Genomic DNA, 26,622 nt, shown 5'->3' with positions numbered 1-26,622 from the left:
AGTACCACATGCATGCTGGTCTGTACCGGCGCAGGCAGGTGGGAGCTCGACTTTCTGTCCTCTCTGAGGACTGACCGGCAGGGTGCGAGGGAGGGAGGACCTGAGGTTGACACAGGAGTGGATGCAGGTGTGGGCTGGCCCAGCCAGGGACCCAGAGGAGGGCTCAGGCGTGGACCACCCAGTGTTTCTTGCTGAAGCCATGCACTTAACGAAGGTGCTGGCCACAGGAACTGGTGCTGTAGAAGCCATTTGGGCCCGGCCTTAGGGAAAATCAGCTGCACCTGCTCCTGGCACTTGTGTTCCCTGCTCAGGGTGTGTGGGCCCAGGAGATGGTCTGGTTGTCTAGGAGGGGCAGTACTGGAGGGGCAGTACTGGAGGGGCGTGTGGGAGGGGGAGACGCCCCAGGGCCCACCAGTGTGCTCTTGCTTCCTGTAGGCGGCCACTTCCCAGGCTTCAGGCATGGGAAGTGTCCCAGGCACGGGTGCCTGCCTTGGGGTGGCTGTGACCTGGCAGGTGCAGGAGCCTGTGCCAGTACAGGAGCACCTGGGAATGCCAGTTCCCGAGCACCCACTCTTGGGGCCTGGTGGTCACAAGGAAAAAGCACTTCAGTAAGACGGTCGTGAACTGTGGTCTGAAGGCTGACTCTGGCCAGTGAACAGGCTTCATTTAGCCCATGGAGGTTTCAGTTTTTAAAAATTGGTTTCCAGTATTCCAGAACACCAATATTTTACCTAAAATTTTGGATTCCTGGATTTTTTTTTTTTAATAAAAAAAGGAGGAAGATGTGGCCACGCTGGGCTTCCCCCCTCTGCCCAGACTGGAAACGGTGCTGGAGGCGAGTGGCTGCCATCCCTGCACTCGAGGCAAGGTCCCTGAGGCCCCCCGGTGCCCATGGCCTTCTGTACCACAGCAGCTGCCCCTCCCCTTCATGTTTGCATCACTCGTCTGCTTTTAGGAGACAGTGAAATGCTTCCTGCTCTTGTCTGGGGAAGGAAGGGACTTGGTGGGAACTGTGGAAGGGAGGATGCTCTTTTTAGCAGCACAGTCCCACCTGGCCGTTCTGTCTGCAGGCTCCCGTTGGCCTCCTGAACTTATGCCCTGCTTCTCTGGAGGCATTTGAGTTTGTGGTTTCTGACTCAGAGGAGTCCGTGTCCTGAAACCAGCTGCAGGCTTTTCTGGGCATTTCTAAATCTAGCTACGGGTGGGAAAGGAAGGGCACTGTGGGGGCACACCACGCCTTCCTGAGGCAGGAAAGGCAGTGCGGCCTCCCCTCGGACCCACAGTTCTAGGCCCCGTGCCCCATGGTTACCCAGCCAGGTGCAGCCTTGAGCCCCTCAGACGGGCTCTGGCTCCAGGGAAGGGCGCAGGGAGGGCAGTGGCGGGGGCCTGAATTGCACAGCATTGCTGGGAGCTGTAAGAACCACCCGAGCTGCATTTGTGGTCCTGAGGGTGTGTCACAGGCAGGGCTGTGCTGACAGCTGCAGCGTGTACAATTCAAGTCAGAAACAGGCTCCCTCCTCGGGGTCTCTAGGTGAATGTCAGCCAGACGACCTCCCGAGAACAGCTCCTGCATGCAGCTGAGGTCAGTAGCGGTGCCCTCCGCCTCCCAGCCAGCTGGACACGCATCCCTCCTGGTGATGTGCCGAGTGGCTTTGGAAGGTGACTCCTCTGAGCCTCAGTTTCCCTGCTGTGACATGGGTGGGACCCTTTGACATGTGGAGCTGTGGTGGTTATCAGAGGAGGGAGAAGTAGGCACCACCCAGCCCCAAGCACCCAGCTTCAACATCCAGCCCTGAGTATCCAGCCTCAGTACCCAGCCTCAGCACCCAGCCTCAGCACCCATCCCTGAGGACCCAGCCTCAGTACCCAGCTCTGAGCACCCAGCCTCAGTACTCAGCCTCAGTACTCAGCCTCAGCACTCAGCCCTGAGCACCCAGCCTCAGCACCCAGCCTCAGCACAGCCCTGAGCACCCAGCCTCAGCACCCAGCCTTAGCCCTCAGCCCTGAGCACCCAGCCTCAGCACCCAGCTCCAAACACAGCCTGACAGAACACAGTAAGCCATGACTATGAGGTCCCTGGGGCTGTCCTGGCCCTGAAGACCCCATGAGAGTGGAGTGGAAATGGCCTGGCTACTATACCTAGGGGCTGCAGCTGTCTCAGCGTGAAATATTCTAAGTTCATAGCCACAAGTCTCCTTTCATTCACTCTGCAAAGAAGGTTTGGTCCTGTAGCTGTGGGTGCCGAGGCAGGGTGGTCTATTGCCCTATGTATGGGGGTGGGGGGAGCTGTATAGGCTGGAGGCAGAAGAGGGCCCCACCTTGCCCAGGAATAACAAGGAAGTTGGTTTGTTCAGCCCCCAACCCCCTCCCCAATCCCCGAGAAATGCCATGGTCACCAGCGTCTTCCCCCAAGTGGGGAGGGCATCTTTCCTCATTGCCATTCTTGTAGAGACCCAGAAAGTTGTCACCACCCCTTCTGGTTTCCCGGCCTGTGCAGTTCTTCCGGAAGGAGAGGACAGTGGGCAGAGCCCACCAGGTCCTTCTACATTGGCTCCTTACCATTCCGGCCCATCCGCCAGCACGCCCTCTAGGGCACGCGTTCCTGAACCCTGTCCTGGCTGCTGAGAGCGGGGCTGGGGTGGGAGCTGGGAGCTCAAAGCCCTGACTTGGGAAGGTGCAGGGTCATGTGTCCTTCACCCCCTCCCGTCTCCCACCGTGCCCACTCCTCCCACGGCCCTTCCAGTCTCCCTCCAAATGCCTTCCCGGCAGCCCCCAGGGCCTTCCCCTGTACCTTGTGGCCTGTGCCTCTCTGAGTGGGCTGCCACCTGCCACCCCCATCTTTCCCTTCAGTCCCTCTGGCTCTCAGGCTGCTGGTCACCTGGGATATTGGGAAATGGGCCCAGGAAGTGAAACCTGTCATTCAGGATGGAGCAGCTGCCAGGAGCTGCCCGACTCAGCTTTGCTGTCCGCTCAGCCCAGCCCTGCCTGGCCACATCGCAGTCCTGGGAGCCAGTAGACGTAGGTTCAGGGTTCTGAGGGTTCTGGCCCTGCCCCTCTTGACAAATTCAATTGCCCTTGCCTCCTCCAAGCAGACCTAGGCTGCTCCTTTCAGAGGAGAAGAGGCGTTGCTTCTTTTGGGGCTGTCCTCAGAATTGGGGTTTCACTCTGTGAAGCTGGGGGCGTCCCGGGTGGCCAGGACTGGGGACATGGTTGGGGGTCAGGCTGGAGGTTCCAGAGGCAGATGGACGCACAGCCCGGCCCCACAGGACAGCCTGGCTGAGGGAGGGGTCGCTTTGAGGGGCAGCTGTGGGCTGCAAGACTGCGGTCAGGGATTGACGTCTGAAGCGGCCAGGTTTCTGGTCGACACATGTTTTTCGTCATGAGTGTGCTGAATCCTGGGAATTAGAGTGGGGATGTGGGGCCGTCTCTGAGAAGCTTCCAGCCCCTGTGTTAGGAGTGGGGACAGGAGCTCAAGGGCTCTTTCTGGGACGCAGAGGAAGCTGGGGTGTCAGGAGACAGAGGGGTTCTGCAGGTTGAATTGTTTGTAAAGATGATACATGCATGTGGGAAAGTGCAAGAACACAGAAGGCAGAGAGTGGAAACTGATGGTCACAGCCACTGTTGCTGCCTCCCAGCCCTGCCCAGAGCAGCGGCTTAGGGTCACGGCCACCATTCAGGCTCTGTCCAGAGCAATGGCTTCGCGTCACCGCCACGGTTCCTGCTTCCTGGCCCTGCCAGAGCAGCAGCCTAGACACGTGCTCGCTTTTCTGTCATTCCAGACAGTCGCCGAGCCCGGGGCCCTGCTTTGCTCTTTGGTTTTGTTTGTTTTTTAAATGTTCTGTACCTCAGTGGATGCAAACCTATTTATTCTTTAAACAAAGGGTAGCAAAGCATATAGACTACTCCCTTTATTTTTATTTATTATTTACTCATTTTAGAGACAGGGTTGCATGCTGTAGCCCAGGCTAGAATGCAGTGGCACCACCTCAGCTCACTGCAGCCTCGACCTCCTGGGCTCCAGAGATCCTCCTACCTCAGCCTCCCAAGTAGCTGGGACTGTAGGTGTGCACCACCATGCCTGGCAAGATGGCACAGTTTAAAAACTGTACCCATATATCTTGGAGGTTGCTCCTTCTCGGGGTACACAGACCCACATCTCCCGTGTTAACCACTGTGTAGTTCCCCGTGGGCAGACACTGAGGTGATGCTGCAAATGACCAGCAACCTGTGCACACATCCGGCCTCCATCTGAGAGTCTGTGCGGGCTGGGTTCCCGCGGGGGCACTGCCAGTCGGTTTTACATCATCACAGCTGTTTACAGCAGCCGTTGTTTGGGGCACAGCAGGGACTCGACTGAGTTCCCGGTAGTGTTGGGTCCTGGTTCTGCTCTCAGATCCACCTACCCCCTGCTGCCTGGCTCAGCCTCCCAGGGCCGACTGCTGTGCCGAGTCCCAGGTCTGTCACTTGGGGTGGCAGTGGGAGGGGAGGAGGCCCAGCAGTTCTCTGTCGCTGCTACAGGTGGCTTTTCTGGCAGCCCATCCTCTGCTGCAGCTGTAGTCCCTGCTGGGCAGTCTGTGGCTCTGGCTTCCACTGGGGGATTTGGGGTGTGGCTCATTCCTGGGCCACCTCACTACCCCTGTGAGGTCTTCCTTCTCTCCCCTCCCCAGGGTGAGCAATTCCTTGAGTCAAATGTTCCACTCTTGGAAAGAGTGGAGTAGTCTCTGTTTTCCCATCTGGCCCCAGACTGATATACAAGCCGTGTGGCCAGGGGAGGCAGCAGGACCCCCCAGGATTCCTGGTCTGGAAAACAAGGGGGCGATGGTCCCCTCAGCTGACTGTTTCAACAAGGTAACTGTGGCCTGAGGCAGGCAAGTCGCAGCATCTATTCAAACACACAGCAGCCCAGCTGGGTCCTTGGGGAAGAAGTCCTGCCCATGGCCAGTCCCCCCCAAGCCCGCAGCACCCCTGAAGAGGCCAAGAAGCTCATTTCCACCTGTCTCCAGCAGTCGGTTCATTTCCAACGGTGGATGTGAAATTTGCCAGCAACTGGACCTGGCCCAGGGGGAGGCTGGCTGCGTGCTGCTGGCACATGCTACGGCTGCCTACGGCCAGCACGGCTGCCAAACCAGGGATGCCCGGAGTCACAGATCTGCCAGGGCCCGGCTGCTCCTGCTGCCCAGGAGCCAAGGGCAGGTGTATAGCTCAGTCAGGGGCCAAGGGCTGCCCTGAAGGAGGCAGGCCCTGTGAGAGCCTGGATGCCAGCCAGAGAGACCAGAGACAGGCAGGAACCATCCTTGTCCGGACAGGGTGGATGTCAACAGTGGGGAAGCAGATGGCTGGTTTGAGGGCCGGTGTGGCGGTGGGGTGTGCTCACAGTGGGTGTGGACCCGGTCCGAGGCCCTGCTCTTGGGCTCTGGAACCCGTCCCCCAGTCGGTGTGCCCACGGTGGGTGTGGACCCGGTCCGAGGCCCTGCTCTCGGGCTCTGGAACCCGTCCCCCAGTCGGTGTGCCCACGGTGGGCGTGGACCCGGTCCGAGGCCCTGCTCTCGGGCTCTGGAACCCGTCCCCCAGTCGGTGTGCCCACGGTGGGCGTGGACCCGGTCCGAGGCCCTGCTCTCGGGCTCTGGAACCCGTCCCCCAGTCGGTGTGCCCACGGTGGGCGTGGACCCGGTCCGAGGCCCTGCTCTCGGGCTCTGGAACCCGTCCCCCAGTCGGTGTGCCCACGGTGGGCGTGGACCCGGTCCGAGGCCCTGCTCTCGGGCTCTGGAACCCGTCCCCCAGTCGGTGTGCCCACGGTGGGCGTGGACCCGGTCCGAGGCCCTGCTCTCGGGCTCTGGAACCCGTCCCCCAGTCGGTGTGCCCACGGTGGGTGTGGACCCGGTCCAAGGCCCTGCTCTCGGGCTCTGGAACCCATCCTCCAGTTGTCCTGTTCTGCTCTATGCATGGCTTCCTGCCAAGTCCAACCAAGGAGAGATGGTACTGCAGGGTGGACAAAGGGGCCAGCCTCCTGCCTGGGCCCCTGCTGGCATGGGCATCTCCCTGTGCCTCCAGCCCTACATGCAGACCACCCCCCCCCGAAGCCTCACCTGGGCAGACTGGTCTGGTTCCAGTGCCTGCTGGTGGCCCGGCTCTGGCTCCGTGGCTGTCCCCTCTCCTGCTGTCCTTCTGTGGTGGCTGCCGTCTGGGCTACGTTACTGCCTTCTCTTGGCTTTTCAGGGCTTCCCTCACCTTTGTAACCAGCTTCCCATATCCAGTCCCCTCTGTGCAGCTACTGGGGAGGCTCCTGCTTTCCCATGATGAAGGGAGAGGATGGATGGAGGCGGGTCAGAGGCACGGGCTGGGACGGAGTGTGTGGGGCCTCGGAAGCCATGGTGGGGAAGCGGGGCTTGAGTCTGAGCCTCAGGCATCTTGGAGGGGGTGAGCCTTGAGGGACGAGGCTCCCGTGTACAGTGGAGCCCGCACCAGGAGGGACTTGGTAGAGGATGGGGCTGGTGCTGTGGGGAGACCCAGGAGATCAAGGCAGAGGCTCTGGAAATCAGAAAGAGGATTGAGACAGATGGCCTTGTGGTGGCTGAGAAGCCAGCAGGACTCGGAGGTGGGTGCTCCGAGGGAGAGGGAAGGGCTGTGGTCAGGGCCTTGCTCAGATCATGGCCGTGTGAGGGCCAGCATTCCTCTGTCCCTCTGCAGTCACCTCCACCACCGCCCCTGTGCGTTTCCATCACAGCCTCATCAACATGACACTGGAGCCTTCCATATTTATTCATGCATTTACACATCCACATCTTTGTTCATTACCTGCTTCCCCACTGCGATGAGACCTCCATGCCTGGCATAGAGTCGGTGCTGAATACATGCTTGCTGCTGAGACAGGACCGGCAGGGGTCAGCCCCAGCACCGCTTCTCACTAGCTGTATGGTGGTGGGCAGTCACTTACCGGGACTGCCTCAGCGTCTTCATCTGTAAAGGGAAACCACGCTGTCCACTCGCAGGCTTGCTGTGAGGATTCCAGGCCTTCAAGCGGCAGGTGCCCAATAAAGGCAGTCCCTCCTGTCTTTCCCAGCCACTCTTCTGTGATTCTCCACGATGCCTAGAGTTTGCCAGATCCTCTGTCGGGCCCCTGGGATTCACAGTTAAACAAGGCAATTGACCTGTCTTCATGGAACTGACCATCAGAGCTCACATCACTCTGGTCTAGAAGGCTGTCTCCTATCCTCTCTGTCGGGTTTCTGCCCAAGTGTTGAGGCACGTGTGGAGCCCTCTCCCTCCTAATACCCACTCAGTATTTCTCTCCCCTCCTCCAGATCACCCTTCCAGTTTCCTAAGGCCTTTTGCAGGTCGTGGTGGAGTTATGTAATACAATAACAAATCCGTGGCTGGATGTGTGTTACCACTAGAAAGTCTCTGTAGTAAAGAGAAGGGAGTGAGCTATCGGAATCACCTCGATTATCACCTTCCGCCCAGTCCACTCTGTGGACTTGAAAGCTGTGTTGAAGCAGAGAGCTTTGCAGACCCTGACGTCTACATGCAGTTTCTTCTTGATCCCTCCTGAAGTCTGCCTCAGGATTATTCAAAGCACTGTGTGTACGAGTAATGTATGAGGTTATGTGCATAAGTTGTGGACTCTAGTTTATGGGGATCTCAGGAGTTTTCAAAGTCATTTTGATCATCTATCATTTTTACTTGTGGGCTCACCTTATAACTCAAGCACCATGTAAAATGTGACCCTCCAATATATCTGGCCTTATGTTACTTAAACTCATTTCAGAATTGCCTGGTCAGGCTCTTAGCTCTGTTTAAGGGACAAGCCATATGCCTTTCCTTTCAGTGTTCTGCGTTGTGCCTGGCATGATGCTGGCTTTGGGTGGGTCCGATAAAAGTGCATGATAAAGAGACTTGATTGATGATGGGATTGGTTCATGGTGGGGCTGGTTGATGGTAAGATTTGTTGATGGTAAGGTGGGTTGGTTGATGGTAGGTTGGTTGAGAATAGGGTTGGCTGAAGGTAGGGTTGGTTGATGGTGGGTTTGATTGATAATCAGGTTGGTTGATGGGTTGGTTAATGATCAGGTTAGTTGACAGTGGGTTGGCTGAAGGTCAGTTTATGATGAGTTTGGTTGATGATGGGTCTGTTGATGGTAGAGTTGGTTGATAGTGGATTGCTTGAAGGTAAGGTTGATTGATGGTGGGTTTGGCTGATGGTGGAGTTGGCTGGTAGATTGATGATGGGTTGGTTGATGGTAAGGGTAGTTCACAGTCGGTTTGGTTGATGGCCAGGTTGGTTGATGGTGGAGCTGGTTGATAGATTGACTGATGGTGCACTGCTTGAATATAATGTTGGCTGATGGTAGGCTTAGTTAATGGTAAGGTTGATGGATGATGGATTGGTTGATGGTGGGTTGATTAATAACAGGTTGTTGATGGTGGTTTGGTTGATGATGGGTGTGGCTGGTTGACGATAAGGTTAATTGATATTATGGTTGGAAGGCCTAAGGCATAAATGGGTAGGTGTGGGTCTGGGGCTAGGGATGGACTCCCGTTGGTCAGAAACTCCCAGTAGAATGGGTGGCCCAGAATGGGGATGAAAGTGTTTTGAGAGCTGGCTGACTAACTGCAGCCCAGTGTGCAGCAAACTGGCATACTGCCCACTGGAACCTTGCTGCAGCTGCAGATAGATGGGGTAAAGCTTTATGTTCTCCATTTAAAAGAAGTGAATCAGTGATAGAGATTTAGGAAGTCTCTCTGTTGAATCAGTGGCAGAGTCAGATGGGTAGACCTAAGGGCTCTATCTCCCCTGATGCCTTCAGCAAATCCCTCCGGTTACCATTGTACCCAGGAGTGCTCACTGCTGTTCTGAGAGCTGCGGGTCCTAAGTGGTCTGCACTCTCAGGGCTTACCACGTCCCTGGGGGAGAGATGATGCCCCATGAAATGCAGGTGTGGCGTCCAAGAGTGGTCTGTGTTCCTCTGGTGGGATGTGAGGTGACTATGGTAGTGCAGAGGTCGGGGTGGGGAGAAGCCAGGGCCTCGTGGGGTGGAGGCCTGTGTGCGGTGCATCTCTTGGGGGGCTTCCCAGGGCAGTGGGCCAGGCAGGCTTTCCTTCACTAGCAGTGTTTCCATTGATTTTTTGTTTGTTTTTCTGAGATGGAATCTGGCTCTGTTGCCCAGGCTGGAGTGCAGTGGCTTGATCTCAACTCACTGCAACCTCTGCCTTCTGGGTTCAAGTGATTCCCCTGCCTCAGCCTCCTGAGTAGCTGGGATTACAGGTGTGTGCCACCACGCCTGGCAAATTTTTGTATTTTTACTAGAGACAGGGTTTCACCATGTTGGCCAGGCTGGTCTCGAACTCCTGACCTCAGGTAATTGGCACACCTTGGTCTTCCAAAGTGCTGGGATTAGACGCGTAAGCCACTGCACCCAGCCTCTGTTGCTTTTTAACTGAATTCAGTTTGGTTGCTGCTGCAGAGCCGGACATTCGTTTCCAAGAACCATTCCCTCTGCTGAGGCCCAAAACTCTTGTAACTGACCCTTCCTTCCATCTCTAGGCAGAGATCAGTGTGAGAGACAACAAGACTTTTCCATTGTGTTAGAGACAGCAAAGAAAGATTGCATATCCAGTATGATGTCAGCGTTTCCTGTATTTGGTTTTATTCTCAGTTTATTTGGTTTTATTCTTAGTTTCTGAAAAATCTCACTTCCTCTAAAATAGCACCTCTTAAACCACATCTCTGCTGTTGTCATTGGGTCTTTTTCCTTCCTCCTCCAAAGAGTTTAAGAAATGCCAAGTTAAACATAGCTAAACAGGGTGGTTTTTTTAACCTGCAGAATCCTCAGAACTCTTAAACAGCTTTATATTCATCCAAAAAGTCTTTTAAGGGGTGCAGAGAAAGGAGCTTTTCCCGAACTTACCTGAAACCAGAAACATCATTTCTTGGAAGATTTACTAACAATGTCATGCAGGAACTGGAGTGTCATACAGGGAGTGTGGGGAACGTGGCCTCAGAACTTAGTTCCCTTCACCTGCTGGGGCTATGCGATTAATCGGAGCAGCTCTTGGCCCGTCCATCTGCAGATGGAGACAGTCATTTCCATTGCAGGGAATGCTGCGGTGGGAATGCACGGCGCGCCTGCCTTTTGAGGAACTTGTTTTGCCAAATGTGCTCGGGAGGTTCTGATGAGTGCCTTCGCCTTGCACACGGCCCTTTCTGCTGGCAGAAGACACCTGTGACCTCAGCTCCCACCTGGTGGAGCAGAGAGGGGCAGCAGTGGGCAGCCTCAGGCCCCAGGGAGGCCCCTGTTCACACGCAGCATTCCAGGTGCCTGGGGTGTTACCAGGCAGGGAGCGGGAGTGAGCTCTGGGCAGAGTCGGTGAGAGTTCACCAAAGTCTCCACCCTGAGCTCCTCAAGCCCAGTGCAGGAGAGCCCATGAAGGTCGGAGGAAGCCGAGACAGAGGTGCACACCCGGGGATGTCACGGCGCCTGCTGCAGGGAAGCCTGAGGGCGTGGCTGTGATTCCCAGGGTACAGAGGTCGACAACCTGATGGTCTTCTCAGATCCAGGAGGCCAGGCCCAGGAATTGAAGGAAAAAAGTTTATCCGTGGGAGAAGGAACAGTGGGATCTCCTACCTCTAACTGGATGATTCTACAATAACCAGAAACACGAACAAGAAACCACAGCCATTCTCCCAAGGGGCCAGGGGGCCCCATTTCTTCAAAGTCACCTCTCGTCCTCAGGGACGCTGGTGGGCTCCCCTGTGACTGCCCCTCCTCTCTCTCTGGGGTGTTGTGAACCTGAAAAGGGGATTTTTCTGTCTCTCTGGTCCTGGTCACACAGTGCCCACCTTTCCCGTGATAGCCATGATGTCCGTGAAGAGGGACATCCAGCCCCAGGGAACTCTGAGCTTGTGCATAGGTCTTTGGCTGCCAAGGCCTGAGCCAGCGTTCAGCAGAGGTGGCTCTGCCCAGCCCTCAGCCTCTCTGCCTTGTCCCTGAGCCCGAGAACAGAGAGCCCCTCCAGGGGAAGCGCTGCCAGTGTCATGGCAGCTGCTGTTTCACTCCTGATGCGGGTCAGGCCGAGGCCCTGCCCCCCACAAGCCCTGGACCCTGTAGAGGATACCAGGGTCTGCAGGGTGAAAATGAGCTCCTGCTAGACGGGGAGGCACAGGCTGCGGATCCAGGCCGCCACCCGAGCCCCACGCAGCCAGGAACCTGGCATGTCTGTAGCCCCACAGGCGTGAGCTCACTCCACTGTGAATCACAGCTGAAGGCAGTGCCCACTGAGTGTTCGGGCCTCCCACAGCCCCCTAGTCCACACTGTCTCCTGTGGTCCAGTGCACTGCCTGCCTCGCCCTGAGTCAGGGCCTCCTGGGCCTGCAGCGTCTCCTCCGCCATTGCCAATAGCTCTTTACGCACTCGAGTGACCTCCTTTTCTTCCTTTGTCCTGGTGATCAGGGAGAAGGCATTTAGGCTCCCCTTACCCCCATGCCACAGGAGGAAGCTAGAGGCAGGGGTCTTAGAGGTTGGGAGGACATGGGTCTAGGGTCTCTGTGCCAGATGAGGACAGCATGATGCTGGCTTCAGGCTTCAGCTGGGCCTCTGACAAGAGCCATGGACACAGGAGGAAGCACGTGGCAGCCTCCTGCACTTGAGCAGCTGGGAGGCTACCTTTCCAGGCCTGTGGCTTAGGAGCTTGGAGCCTCCTGGAGCCCAGGGTCACGTGCGTCTGAGCTTGAGTCCCCGAATCCAGAGCTGAGGGAGCGCCGTCTGGATTGTGCGGCGGGTGAATGGTGGCTTCAATCCCATCCTTAGTGGCTCTGCGCCTGCGTAATCCCCAGGTGTGTTCTGCTCTGCCTCATTCCCACAAGGTATTGGAACCCAGCAGACATGGGTGCTGGTGTCGCCAACGATGTCCATTTAGAGGGCTTTCCTGAGGCCAGTGTGCATACAGCAGCTGTTGTGCGGGGACTGGGAGGGTGGCCTTGGGCAGGAGCGGTAGCCAGCTCTTCCCTAGCTGCTCCAGCACTTTATGTTTGCAAATTCATGGAGTCCTTGCGGCCACTGTGGGAGTGGAGAGACGTCTTTGTTTTCATTTCACAGCCGAGTGTCACGTGTTGCAGATCGTCATCCAGGACGTGGCCCAGCTGGGACTTGAACCTGGGAGGTCTGGCTCTGGGCTGACTCTCCCTCTGCAGCCCTGTGTGTTGCATGTAGACAGGAGGCTCAGTGCCTAGAGACCATGGCTGAGAGAGCTGAGTGATCTATAGGGACCCTCGGGCACTGGGTGTGTGCGCAACCAGGGCTGCAGCCCCAGCGCTGGCCTCTGTCCATGGCAGCAGCGGACATTTGGGCTGAGTGGCAGGGCTTGGTGGTCAGCACCATGTCCAGAGGGGAGCAGCCATGCACCTGCCTGGGCCCTCTGCAGCCTCAGGTTCTGATGGAGTGGCTGGGGCCCTGCTGACACCTCTGCTTCGTTCCCTGCAGCTTGCACGCGGACACCAGGTGGCGCTGTCGTCCATCAGCTACGTGGGCTGCTCCTTGTCCGTGCTCTGCCTGGTGGCCACACTGGTCACCTTTGCTGTACTGTCGTAAGTCCCCTTCTCTGATCCATCCAGCAGCCCCTCGGCCCCTGCCTGCACCCCAGATCGCAAGATGGAAGAGATGGGAGAGGGGAGGGGCTGTGGAGGTGGGAGTGCCAGGCTTAGCTAAGCTGCCATGGCCCAGGGTCAGACTGTGTAGGGCAGGGTAGGCGTGGAAGGAGCTGGGATCAGATCCAAGAGCAGCAGGGAGCCATTGAAGGTCCACAATAGGGAGTGACAGCAACTCCTCCGGCTGCTCTTTGGAGGAATGGATGCAGAGACTTTGTGGGGGCAGGGAGCCCAGTCTAGGGGACTGGGTCAGCAGGGCCCGGCCTCACACCCTGTCTCTGTCCTCAGCTCCGTGAGCACCATCAGGAACCAGCGCTACCACATCCACGCCAACCTGTCCTTCGCGGTGCTGGTGGCCCAGGTCCTGCTGCTCATCAGCTTCCAGCTGGAGCCAGGCACAGTGAGTGGACACAGTTCCTTGTTCCTGTGCTGTCCCTCCCCTGCCTCCTTGGATTTCACCGGGTGGCACCTTCTCCTGCTAGCTAGCTTTTTCCACTCAAAATTCAGACCCTATCTCCCCAGACAGCCAGGGCTGTGGTTTTTAGGGGAAGCAGAGACCGTGACGTGCATGAGCTTGTTCCTGTGTGGCACGCCAACCTCAGGGGTAAAGCTGCCACCGCCACCACCCACTCACACTGCTTAGCACCAGCTACGTGCGATGCACTGTGACAAGGCCTTGCATTTGGGAAGCCATATCACCCTCTAACCAGCCTGTCTTCCTCCCGACCTGCAGATATAGGAGCTGGGGCATAGGACTTACAGGCCTTGGCCGAGCTGACGGCCTGCTGTGGGCGGACCTGGACTCTTGTTGTCAACTGCAGACTGTGCCCTTCATCAGGTGCTCGGCAGCAAACAGCTGTGCCACCTTTGCTCAGCAAAGTGGACTTGCAGACCTAGATGCCACCTTTCCCTGCCCTTTGCATGGAGTGGGGGTTCTCTGGGGCCCTGGGAAGTCTTAGACCTCACAGAAGGCAAAGAGCAGGGGTTCTCTAGAGTGACCCAGCAGCGGGGTGATGTGGGCTTGTAAGCCAGCTGATGAAAGAGAAAACAGGGCTTCCAGCTTCATGTCTGGGAGGGAAAAGGGAGTTGGTTCTGGCAGAAGCCCGTAAGAACCCAGCAGGATAAGCCTGTGGTCTTAGGGTACAATCAAGATTGGCCAACAGAAGATGAATGCTTTATCCCTTGCCTAGCGGGTCAGCAGAGCCCTTTGTCCCCATGCATGTCCTGGGGCTACTGCCTACGGACAGAGCTGCCTTCCTCTGGCAGTAGGCACCTCCTTCACAGGGCCACTTCAGACTTGGGAACTTCTGAGAAGTTCCTGGATGCACCGTGGAATGGACAGGGTGTGCACTGGCCTCATGCTTTCCTGCTGGACGCTTCTCAGGCTCTGGTGTGAAGCACCACCAGGGATTCCTTACACTGCAGATTTTGGTTCAGGAGTTCCAGGTGGGATCCAGGATGCTGACACTGCCTGTCCAAGTCTACACTGTGGGTGAGGTCCCACTGCATGCTGACAGCAGGAGGGGAGGCAGGTCTGCAGCAGTCCCAGGTGTTCATAATCTCAGCTGGTGGCTCCAGGAGTCTGGGAGTGCATCTTTCCTCCAGAACCTTGTGTCTAAATCCCAGGGCAGGGCTCTGATTAGTCCCACTCTCCCAGAGACCTGTGTCTAAATCCCAGGGAAGGGCTCTGATTGGTCCCACTCTCCCAGAGACCAGTGTTTAACTCCCGGAGAAGGGCTATGATTGGTCCCTGTCTCCCAGAGACCTGTGTCTAAATCCCAGAGAAGGGCTATGATTGGTCCCTGTCTCCCAGAGACCTGTGTCTAAATCCCAGAGAAGGGCTCTGATTGGTTCCTCTCTCCCAGAGACCTGTGTCTAAATCCCAGAGAAGGGCTCTGGTTGGGTTGTGAGTGATATGTTTATAGGGTAAACCTTTGTGGCAGATGGGAGAGGATGATTGTAATGGTTGGTCCCACCAGAGCCTCTGGGGTAGGGAGGGGCTGCTCTCCAAGGTAAAGGGGCAGCTGGTCCTGGAGGACACATGGCCAGGGGTTGCTGAGCCAACAAAAATAATAGGTGTATCTTATTTTGTATCTAGATATAACAGATAGTGATGACAAGAAACACATTTAGTGGCTTGTACATTCCTTCTCTGAGAACTAACTGACTTGGGCACATCTGAAGGACAGAACTTGGAGCACCAGCAGAGCTGGGTTGTCCCGGGTTCCACCAGAATTCCTGTGACCCCAACCCAGGCACAGGAATTCTGGTGGAACCTGAGCCAGGCAAAAGGAGATGGTCGTGGGCCTGGGGACACCTCAGCCCTCTGCTTGGACATTCATCCTGGCTCCCACGTTCCTCAGCACAGGCGCGTGTTTCCTTCCTGGGCTCCAGTTCCCTGGACCTTTTATCTAGAGTTAACAGACATGCCCTGGGTATTCCCAGCACCTGGACTCACAGGGAGCAGAGGGGTGGAGCCCCAGGAGGATCTGAGGCTGCGCTGTGCAGGGCCCGCCTCTCTCCATCCTGGGTACCTGGGGCCTCCAGGCCACATGTGAGGAGTGGAGAGGTTCCCAAGGCCCTGCCTCTCTGTCCCTGAGCCCTATTGAGGAGGGAAGCCTGCGGAGCAGCAGGGTTGCCCCAGCGCCTTTCAGTTCTGGGTAACTACAGCTTGGAAGCCGCAGTCAATTTAGTTAGAACTAAAGAAGTCCCACCATCTAATGCTCAGCCACATGGGGCAGGCTCTACACCTCTCTGGGAGCCACGTGGCTTCCAAAGTTCTGTGCTCCAGTCCTCATATGAAGGGAGGGAAACTCTTCCATAGTCCCCTCCTTAACCACAGAATCCACCCTGATTGGACCAGGTGAGTCATGTGCTCATCCCTGAGCCAATCCTGTTGCAAGGAATAGATAGTTTTGCTGATTGGTTGGGCCTGAGTCCTGTGCCCTCTCTTGAACCAATCACCATCCCTGGGGACAACATGGTGCTGTGATTGGCTAGCCCTGAGTCATGTGCTGCACCCAAATCCCTGGGCCTGACCAACAGGAAGAGATCCTGGGAAGAAACGTGGTCATGTGACCAGAATACCACTCAGGACATGGATACTGGGTGGCTGGGACCAAAGCCACGCCCATGGCCCACCCGACGGCTGTCTCACCTCCCACCTCTGGTTAATCCTAGACTCCCTGCCGGGTGATGGCCGTGCTTCTACACTACTTCTTCCTGAGTGCCTTCGCATGGATGCTGGTGGAGGGGCTGCATCTCTACAGCATGGTGATCAAGGTCTTCGGGTCGGAGGACAGCAAGCACCGTTACTACTATGGGATGGGATGGGGTAGGTGGGATCGCGGGGCAGGAGGGATAGGTGGGGATGGGGCAGGTAGGACAGGATGAGACAGGTGGAAGTGGGGACGGAAGGGGCAGGTGGGGATGGGGAGAGGTGGGAATGGGGTTTGATAGAATGGGATAGGGAAAGATGTGCTTTCATCTTCTTATTATCCTTCTTGGTGCTTCCTACAGACACAGATAGGAAGGAGAATCCATTGACTAATCAAAGGCAAAAATTCCACATCACTTGGAAATACTTCCAACATTCCTGACTTGATTTATCAATTTTGGTGATCTTTTCACAGGACTAACTTTTGGTTTTATTGATTTTCTTTTATGTTTTTCTGTTGTCTATTTCTTTAATTTCTGTTTTAATCTTACTTCCTTTCTTTTGTGTATTTTAGCTTTAGTTTCTTCTTTTCCAGTGTGTTGAAGTGAAAGTTGAGGTTACTGAGTTGAGATCTTCTTTTTTAATATAGGCATGTATAGTTATAGATTTCCCTCTACGCACTGCTTTAGCTGCATCCTGTATGTTTTGTTTGTGTCTTCATTTTAAATTCATCTCAAATTATTTTCAAATTTAGTTTTTGATTTTTATTTGACTCATTGATTATTTGTGTTGTTTTATTTCTACATATTTGTGAGTTTCTCACTTTTTTCTACTATTGGTGTCTAATTTTATTTCATTGTGGAAACACAACATATTTTGTATGATTTCAGTCCTTTTAAATATATTAAGGTTTGTTTTTATGCCTTTGTAGCTATCTATCCTGGAAAGTGTTCCCTATGCCCTTGAGAAGAATGTGTATTCTGCTGTTGGCTGGAGTGGTCTGCAGACACCTGCTAGGCCTAGGTTGGTTTACAGTGTCGTTCAGGTCTTCTGTTTCCTCGTCCATCTTTTTCCAGTCTTCTGTTACTGAAGTTGTATTGTCTGTTTCTCCACTTGTTGTACTGTCTGTTTCTCCCTTCCATTCGTTGGTTCTGTTTCCTGTCGCTTGGGGTTCTGTTTTTAGGTTCACATATGTTTATACTTACATCTTTCTGATGAAGTGAGCCTTTTATATTTATAACGTATCCTTCATCTCTAGCACTAGTTTTTGTTTCGGATTCTGTTTGGCGCATATGGTTAGTAGAGCCACTCCAGCTTTCCTGCAGTTGCTCTCTGCAGAGTGTACGTATTTTCCATCCTTTCGCTTTCCACTTGTTTCTGTCTTTGAATCTAAGGTGTGTCTCCTGTAAACAGAATACAATTGGATTTTTAAAATTATCTGGCCATTTCTGCCTTTTGGCTGAGTCATTGAATGTTTTCACCTGTAATGTTATGGTATATATGGTGGATTTGTATCAACAGTTTTTCTCCTTGTTTTCTATATGTCTGCTATCTGTTTTGTTTCTCTGGTCTTCCTTCACTTCTTTCTTTTGAATTAAGTGAATATTTCCTGGTGTAACACTTTAATTCTCTCTTTTTTTTTTTTACTTTTTTGGTTATTTTCTTAATGATTGACCTAATGCTTACTATATTCCTCTTAGAATATTAAAATCTATATAACCATTACTTTAATCTTACATCTTTTAAGGAAGCCAAGATTAAAAAGGAGAGCAAGTACATATTTAGAGTTTGTTATATTAACCTCCTTATTTACTACTTCTGGTTTTCTTTGTGAATTTGCCTTACCATCTGGCATTGCTGCTTGCTGTGTGTATATATGTTTCTGTGTGTGTTGAGATTACTTTTTGAGGTCATTTGCTTTCAGCCTGGAGACCTTTCTTTGTTATTTCTCGTAAGGCATGTCTGCTAGCAACACATTCAGTTGTTGTTTATCTGGAAATGTCTTTATTTCACCTTCATTTTTAAAAAGTGGTTTTTCTAGATTTAAGATTTTTTTTGCTTTTAGTTCTTTGATTATGTCGCCTCACTGCCTTCTGGCTCTGTTGTTTCTCATAGTAAGTCAAAACCTAATTTTACTGGGGCCCCTCGTATTTGAAGAATTATTTTTCTTTTGATTCTTTCAAGACTTTCTCTTTGTATTTGTCTGTCAGCACTTTAGCTCTGATGTGTCTGGGTGTATATCTCATTGTGTTTACTCTTTTTTTTCTTTTTGAGACAGGGTCTCAGTCACCCAGGGTGGAGTGCAGTGGCACCATCTTGGCTCACTGCAACCTCCACCTCCCAGGCTCAAGCGATGCTTCCACTTCACCCTCTTGAGTAGCTGGGATCACAGGTACAAGCCACGACACCTGGCTAATTTTTGTGTTTTTGTAGAGACAGAGTTTCTCCATGTTGCCCAGGCTGGTCCTAAACTTTTGGGCCCAAGCAGTCCACCCACTTCAGCCTCCCAAAGGGCTGGGATTATAGGCATGAGCCACTATGCCTGGCCCACTTTTTGGTGTTTATTGAGCTTCTTAGATGTGTAGATTAATACTTTTCATCAAATTTGGGGCAGTTTCAGCCATTATTTATTGAAGTACTTTCTATGCTCCTTTCTCTCTCTCCTCTCTTTCTAATATTCCCCTTATGAGTAGGTTGGTGCTTAATGCTGTTCCACATTTCTCAGGCTCTATTGATTTTTCTTCAGTCTTTTTTCCCTTTGTTCTTCAAATTGCATAATCTTTCTCCGTCTCTTCAAGTTCACTGATTCTTCTGCCAGTTTGGATCTATTTTGGAACCCCTCTAGTGGATTTTTAAAGTTTCAGTTATTACGCTTTTCAACATTTTTTAATTTGATCTCTTTATTGCTATTCTGTATTTGAGACATGGTCATTATGCATTACCCTTTACCTTTTCAATGATAGTTTCATTTAGTTCTTTGAACATATTTATAATGATTGCTTTGAAGTCTTCGTGTTGTTGTTAAATGTGACAACTGAGCCTTCTCACAGGCAGTTTCTGTTGCCCGTTTTTTCCCCTATGTGTCACACTCTCTGCTTTCTTTGTGTATCTGGTAGTTTTTTGCTGAAGACTCACTGTCTTAGATGATACCTCATAGCCACCTTGATACTGATTCCTTCCTTCCATGACTCGTCCTTGCTCGCTGGTGTATATGTTTAGTACCTTGGCTGGACTCTTTGGCAAAGTCCGCTTCCCTTGGTATGATGTTGAGTCCTCTGACCTCACTCCCGAGAGGGCAGTCACCCCAGGATGACAGTGGTTTTAGCAGGGCTCTGTTGGTCTCTTTCCATGGCCTCTCTAACACCATCTGTTAGGTTCCACTAACTGCCAGCCTGCGACTCTGTTGCCAGCAGTAGCTTGGGGCACATGCTGCTCCACAGCTTAATCTAATTAAATCCAGGCCCCTTCATAGGGGTATTTTTGAGGCCAGTCTTGAGGCTTGTTCTGACCCCAGGAAGGCTCTCCTTAGCTGTCTTTCCCTAGCTCTCTCTGGTAAACCAGCTGGAATACAGTTTATCCTGGTGTTGTCATGGAGCCACCAGCCTCCTCTTCATTCCCTGCTACAAAGGCTCCATTCTTTCCCAGACTACCCTTAGGCTTGAACTTCTCCACTCTGTTTCAAATCAGTTCCCATGGGGAGCACTTTGCAGTTCTCTGTTCTAATGGGTAGCTTCCTTTCCTGGGAAGAATTCCTGAGGCACTGCTCTGGAGTTGGGGGCAGGAACAGTGGCTCACTTCTTGTGGAGTGACATGTTTGCCTCTCATGCAGGGCACTGGGTGGGGGAAGTAGCTTCAAATCTTCAGAGCTTGCCTCTCCCAGTGTAGAACCCCTGCCCTATGAGTCAGCAGAGATGAGGGCAGCGAGGCCTTCATCAGCCTTCATCCAGCCTTTCAGCTGCTTTGACCTGGAGTAGAGCTTCTATCGCACAGTTGCGGGGAATGAGAAATGCAGGCAGCCTTTCCCACCTCCCCCAGCCTGGGGAGATACCGTAGCCCTGGACTGGGAGCTGGAGGGAGCAGAGCCCTGTCCTCTTGCCCACACCGACTTGGAGTGGTTGGAGTGGAGCCTCTCTCACCCCGAGCTGGGCAGGGAAGCAGGTTTTGGCTGAAGGGCCACAGACTCAGTATTTTTAACAAGATTTAGTAGATTTTCTTGAGCAGATTTTTCTTAATTTGCTGTATACCCTTAGGAAAATGTACAGAGACTTTACATGATTATGTTTTTTAAAACCGTTTCTCTTTCTCGGATAGCTGTCTCACTGGGGAGGGTCCACTGAGAGACTTGTGCTGTCCTTCTGGAAGTCAGCTCCCAAGTGACGGGGCTTCTTTCTGAGCTTTGCCCTTGCCCATCCCAGGGCATCCCAGTGAGCACGGAGGCACTGGGCCAGGCTGCGCATTGACACCTCGCATTCTTGCAGTGGTTGTGAAACATTGACCAGATATGAGGCACCTGCTACTTGTTTCAAATACATTTAATTTTCACAGTCCTCATTAGGCAAACAAGCTTACTTTGTGCTTTGAGTTGGCAAATGTAATTTATTTGAGGATTAAGTGGAGGTAAACTGTGCTCCCCTCGTGGCTCCCTGGGGAGACTGAAGAGGGCACATGGGCAGCCACCTCCAGACCGCTGCTGGCCACGCGGGGATCTTCGCAGTCACCACGATGTCCTGTGTCTCACCTCGCTGCTCACGCTGCATCATCATCAGGTGGATGCTTGTCACATGCTGGTCCCGAGGCCAGTGTCCTCTGCCCTCCCTCCAGGTCACACGTGACCTGCTTCTTCCGGCCTCCGTGATGCCCCAGAGAGTTGCTCCCTCCGACAGTTTCTGATCTCATGAGGGAGGATTTAGAGGATATGTGGCCAACCATCTATAGTTTACTCTAGTTTCTTTATGGATACAGTCATGTAATTTAGAGGCATATGTGCATGTGTGCGTGCACACACACCCACTCTCCGTAAGCCATAGCAAAGACAGTTGGGGCGAACAAAAAGTGTCTGTAGGATTTGTTGCTAGAGTGAGAGGAATCTACTGAGTGGAGCTGTCTGTGTCACTGATAGGATGGGGTTGGGGTGTGTGTGACCGAAAGTGAATCTAAGCCAAACCAACCCAGCCTGGAAGGACATTTGATTTGATCTGCACAATGCTGGAGAGAAAAAATGAATTGTTTGCCGACGTTTTCAGATTGAGGGATTTTACATGAGCTTGCAAAGTTCTTTTGAAAAACAAGGAGATCTAGCACGCTGAGTTTATATTCCTCCTTGACGACAGTGGCTGGAACTGTGGTTTCTGCTACCTATGCGGCCCCAGTAGGAGACTGAGCTTGTAGCCCCGGACACAGCTCTCTGCAAATGGAGCGCTGGCGGGTTCTGTGAGTCCTGCAACCTCCATCTGTCTCCCTGTCAGCTTTCCCTTAATTAATTTCATCAGGAGCTCAGGAACTGTGTCTTTCATTCCAAATGGGGTGGAGCTGGCTATGAGCCAGAGTTGCGGGGTCTGCAGGCAGTTGGGCTTTCTTCAGTTTTTAATTAAGGAGCTGGAGGCCCACCCAGAGCATGGCTGGGGGAGCCCCTGGGAGAGTGGCATCTTCCTGCAGATTTCACCCTGGCCTTACGCTAGTTCTAAAGCAATATTATTTTCTGGAAACCCAGAGACTGTTCTGAAGCTGACAGGGCAGGTGGGGAGGCATCACATCCACACCTTACCTTGTGATGTTGTTGACTGCCAGACTTGTGCTAGGAACCATGAAGGGAGGAGCCCACAAGGAAGCCAGGAGAGCAGAGGGACAAGCATTGGAGCGCTTACACGTCACTGAGGCAGACAGGAAACTCTGATCACAAACTCAGAGGTGAAGGAAGTGTAACTCGTTTTATTTTTCTTTATTGCAACTTAGTTTGTTTTGTGAGCTCCTATTCCTCAGGAGGGAAACTGAATCCTAGTTAATTCTGGGTCCCACCTTTCTCTGAAGCTGCAAGTTCATTCCAGGGAGATTGTATAATGCCAGGATCATAGGAAGGGTGTCAGTCAGGGTGGGCTGGCAATGCTGCGGTAACAAGCAGCTTCCATCTGTCCTTGATTTTAAATAACAAACGTCATTTTTCTGTGCACACTACGTGTCCATGGTGACACTACGTGTCAGGAGCCCAGGCTGACGGAGAAGGCACTGCCTTGAGCCATTGCTGGATGCTGTGCAAGGGAAGGGGACAGAGAGGAAACTGGACTGGAATTCAGGTGCCCAGTTCCTAAGACATGTGTCCCCTCTGTACCCAGCTCGGTGCCCAGAACCAGCCTGTGGCCTCCAGAGCCCCGAGGGGCAGGGCGCGGACCTCCCCTGTGCCCACATCTGAGGCATCTGGAAAAATGTGGCAGCAGTGACTTCCACAGTTCCTGGTTTTGTCATCCCTCTACCCTCTCTGTGGAGACGCCTTCCCCTGCACCCATCTTCTGAGGCCTTTGCTTCACTCACCTTGGTTAATCGCTCACCACACATGCTCCTCACCTGCCCCTGAGTCGTAGGGGGCAGATGCCAAGGACAACATTGGCCTGGTCCCTCTGAAGGTCACCGTGTTGCAAAGAGAAGCACACAAAGTACATGTCTGTGATGACAGGGCCAGAGACTTCAAATTGCCTGCAGAGCCATGTTCCAGGTCTGCCCGGGTCACCGGGGCCAGAGTTTCAGACGATAGTAATCGTGGGAAGGGTGAAGTCCGAGCTGATTGAGGGTAGAGGTCATTGCAGGATTAGCTGCATCATCGAGGGGCTCAGCATTCACAGACAGCTCATGTCATCCTCATGTCCCAATGAGGAAGAACTCATTACATTCCCACAGTGGCAGCACAGTTCGGTTGGTTCCTTGCGGCTGCACAGCTGGTCCTGGGTGGCCCCAGGAATAGAACTGGGTGTCATCTGGCCCCAAAGCCCACACTTTTCCCACTCACTGTCTTCTCCATCCTGCTGCGCCTCTCCTTAATCCTCCCACTTAGGAATCTTCTGAAAAAGCCCCACACACTCACCCAGACATCATGGCTTCTGCAGCTTGTTTTGGAGAAAGCAGACGGTGGGGCCCACCCTGTTCTCAGACAGACCCTTTGTCCTTCGCCTCTGCTGGACACCGGGAGATGCAGGGGAAGAAATGGTAGGGGAACCCACATAGGGAAACTCAAAGTGACAAGGTGACAAAGGCCCACAGTCACTCCTGGGCCCCAACGGTGTACCTCTTCCATAGGCCACCTGTCTCCTTCTGGACAACTTTATTACCCAGACATTCTGTAGTGCATTTAAATCCTTTTGACATTTAAAACAAAGTATTTCAGAGACAAGGCTGTCCAGGAAATGCCTTTCCAGGATAATTAACTTAAAACCTGAACCCTGATGTTTGGAAGGGCAGGCATGGCATGGACTCTGCCCCCAGAGGGCACTGGAGGACCATGGCCTGGAGGCACTTGGGCCACTGCCAGCAGCCATGGGTGGATACCAGGAGCCACCTTCCCTCCTACTCCTTCCTTCTAGAGAAATCTCCCAGAACCTGTGTGACCTCAGCCACTGAGGCACAGAGAGCTGCATGCTCTTCATGCACTTCCATCCCCCACCCTGCTATCCCAGGAATGCAAGATGCATGGTTTCCTCATCAGGAGCTGCTGTTCTGGAGCATCCTCCTGGGGGAAAAGTTCAGGGGTGGAATAAGGAGCTGGCGCTTTGCAATCCCTCCATCTCTCTCTCTCATCCTTCCTGCAGAGGAAGGCTGCTGTGTTTAGGGTGGCTGCACCAGAGCAGTCCCTGTGGACGGTGCCCCGCTTTCTGAGTAGCCAGAAGTATGTTCTTTTCAGAAACAGATTCCCATTTCTGCAGGATCTGTTTCAAAGCTCACATATGCATGTGGAAGCAGAGTCATGTTTCCAGACAAACTCCATGGATGGCTGAGCTTGGGAAGTGTTGCAATGTGATCTTCCTTTTGGAGAGCCATAGGACACATTAGCATACAAAACCTCTGCACTTTCAAAGTGAAAGTAGAGGCCAGTTCAGATTCGGGTTAAGTCAGTTTTAAAAAGTACTTTGACCATAGAGTGTTTTCATTGCAGAGTGACAAAGCTCTGGGGATGTCTGTAATCCAGATGCTTTCTACCTCATTTGTGGACCTCCCTTCTATCCCCACCCCCAAAGTTTCAGTTGGCTTCGTAAAATATTAAACACATTTAATTTGTCACTCTGAGTTACAAGTAATAGAAATCCAACTTGAACTGCCTAAGTCAAAAAGGGAATGTAATGGCTCATATAACAAAAAAGTTCTAAGATGTCGGACTTCAGATATGGCTTGACCCATGAACGTAAGTAATAGAATCAAGATTTTGTCTTCTTTTTCCATCTCTCAGATCTGGTCTCCTCTGTGTTGGAGCCATGCACTCTCTCATGGTGCCAGAATGGCTGCCTGGACCCCAGGCTTACTGATATCCTTATCCTTTTAGGGGCTTCGTGGAAAAAAGAGTTTCTTCTTAGCAGTTTCGAAGAAAGCTCTTGATGGAGTTTCATTGGGCCAGCCAGGGTCACATGCTCATCTCTGAACCAATAGCTGTGGCTGGGGGATTTGATGTTCCAGTCAGCCAGTCCTGAGTCACAGGCCAAAGAACCAGGAAGAAACCGGCCCAGCTGGACCTCATGGAAAGATGGAGTGTGATGGGTTCCCTAAGGGAATTATGGGCTCAAATACTAGGAGGCAGACTGTACGTGACAAAGTCAGCCATGTCTGATGACCCCTCGGTCCCAGCTGATCTCCCATCTTTCCCCCACTGCTCTAGAATAGGAATTCTCAACCAACACTGTGGACACTCGGGCTGGTAACTCTTGTGGGGCAGCCTTGTGCATTGTAGGGTGTTTAGCAGAATCCCTGGCCTCTGCCTGCCTGATTCCATCCCGTTAGGACAACCCTAGGTGACTTGAGCCATTGCCAGTTGTCTCTTGTGGAGCCACCACGCTGAGCTTCCCTTCCTGCCAGTCATAATGCCACATCTCACCCGCATTGTTTCAATGAAGACTCACACACTTTCTTGTCTAGTGTTTAAGTGTGAGCGTGTGGGTATGGTGTGAATGTCTGTTATTCCTTTGTTTCGAGGATAGGGGCTGTTCTGTGTCCCAACAATTAGCATAGTTCCCTCTCTGTATACATACGTTAGGTGTAAAAGGAATGAAAAAAGGGAGAGCGGGAAGGAAGGGGGGAGGGGAGAACACTGGAGCAAGCGAACATGGTATTCTCTGCTCTCCTGCAGGTTTTCCTCTTCTGATCTGCATCGTTTCACTGTCGTTTGCCGTGGACAGTTACGGAACAAGCACCAAGTAAGTGCAGGCCTTTGCCTTGCTTTCGGCAGCCTTCCATGGAGCAGGTGCCGTGAGGAGCCCGTAGCTCTTGCCTTCCTGTGCTGTTCTGGGGGCAGGGGTGCTGTGCACAGCTGATCTCACAAGCCCTCCCAGTGAGAAAGTCATGGTCCAGGGAGAGGGAGAAACCAGCCGTGCCCTGGAGATTTCTCAGCCTTGGAACTAGCAACAAAGACCACAGAGCACCTCCACGAATAGCAGGGGGCTGGTAGGAGTTTCTGCTTGGAAATTTCTCACCCGTGTGGTCTTCCCAGACACGGTTCTGGTCATCCCTGGAGGCCAAGTTGTGACTCTTTCACCCTTTCTTGGGGTGGTCAGCAAGGGCCCTGTGTATACCGTGTACCCAGTGCCTGACAGTGGAGTGAGTCCATGAACGCTGGAGTAAGTGCGGTCTGCAGGGTGCCAGGCAGGTGGTCTCGAGGCTCCCATTGCTCGGGTAGTCGGGGACGGACGTTAGGACGTCCAGTATCTCCTGTTGCCACTTGAAATGCAGCTCATGGGTCCACAGTTGTGTCAGGAAGAGGACAGGATGGTGCTGTGGGACCGGCTGAGCTGTTCAAGTTCCAGAAATATGATTTTCTTTCCTTACAAGAAAAAGAGCTTTCACTCAAATAAATGTCTCTTGGAAGCTGCTGCCTATTCTAGCCAAGCTGAAGAATCACTGCGAAAAAATGGAAGAGAAATATTGACGGTGCTTACAAACAGAAAGGAAGTCAGGCATTTTCACAGCTTGGGGATGAGACAGTATTTCAGCCGAATAGTGAAACCGGGAGAAGTCCAGCCTTTTCCGCCTTGGTGCAAGTTTCCTGAATGCGAAGCATTTCCAGAAGGCAGGTCTGAGCGCACATTGAAACAAGAGTGGTTATGCAGAGCACTGTCCCCGCCTGCTCCGTTCATTCTGGATGCGTTAGAAGTTGAGGGACTAATTAGAAGAACAATGTTCTCCTCAAACAGCTCAATGGCGTTTGTTCCCTTTTATCCCATCTGGAGCTTGGGGCTGCTGGGCTCACCCACAGTCCTGAGTCCCAGGGTCTGACTGGAATCTAAGCTTTTTCCCCACTCTCATGCCAGAAGCCAGGCAGCACCAGCCAGGTGTGGGAAGCTCGCTGGGTTTCTGAACAGGATAGGGTGTCTATCAGAGCCCCTCAGCGACTTACCATTCTGCATGAAATGCTGGAAAGCACAGTCTCTCTCTTTGCAGAAGCATCCCACTCTCCAGAGAGCCTGGTTTGAATCGCACCTTTGCAGGGGTACCATTCAGACTTGCTGTGCATTTTTCTTTTAAACAGTGCATCCTCAGACAAGAGGCTTCTCCTCTCCGCGCTGTGGGTGTGCAGCCACGAATGAGCCTCTTGCAGGTGCTGTCACTTGTTTTGGGGCATTTACTGTCTCCTGGGCTG

General features: G+C 53.0%; 1 protein-coding gene across 4 annotated transcripts in view; it reads left to right on the top strand.

The window, feature by feature from the left end:
• Window positions 1-26,622, top strand: part of ADGRD1 (adhesion G protein-coupled receptor D1) — a 172,725-nt gene that overhangs the window by 126,902 nt on the left and 19,201 nt on the right. For all 4 annotated transcript variants that reach the window (XM_012455940.2, XM_012455938.2, XM_012455937.2 and 1 more), the window contains 4 exons: window positions 12,477-12,580; window positions 12,929-13,040; window positions 15,821-15,974; window positions 25,117-25,183. In XM_012455940.2, the coding sequence (XP_012311363.2) occupies window positions 12,477-12,580; window positions 12,929-13,040; window positions 15,821-15,974; window positions 25,117-25,183 (437 nt within the window). The remainder of the gene's footprint in view (window positions 1-12,476; window positions 12,581-12,928; window positions 13,041-15,820; window positions 15,975-25,116; window positions 25,184-26,622) is intronic.

The sequence above is a fragment of the Aotus nancymaae genome, unplaced genomic scaffold (genome assembly GCF_030222135.1).
Source record: "Aotus nancymaae isolate 86718 unplaced genomic scaffold, 86718_ANA_hifiasm-v0.15.2.pri h1tg000021l, whole genome shotgun sequence".
Lineage (NCBI taxonomy): Eukaryota > Metazoa > Chordata > Mammalia > Primates > Aotidae > Aotus > Aotus nancymaae.
This window is presented reverse-complemented; position numbering and strand designations above follow the sequence as displayed.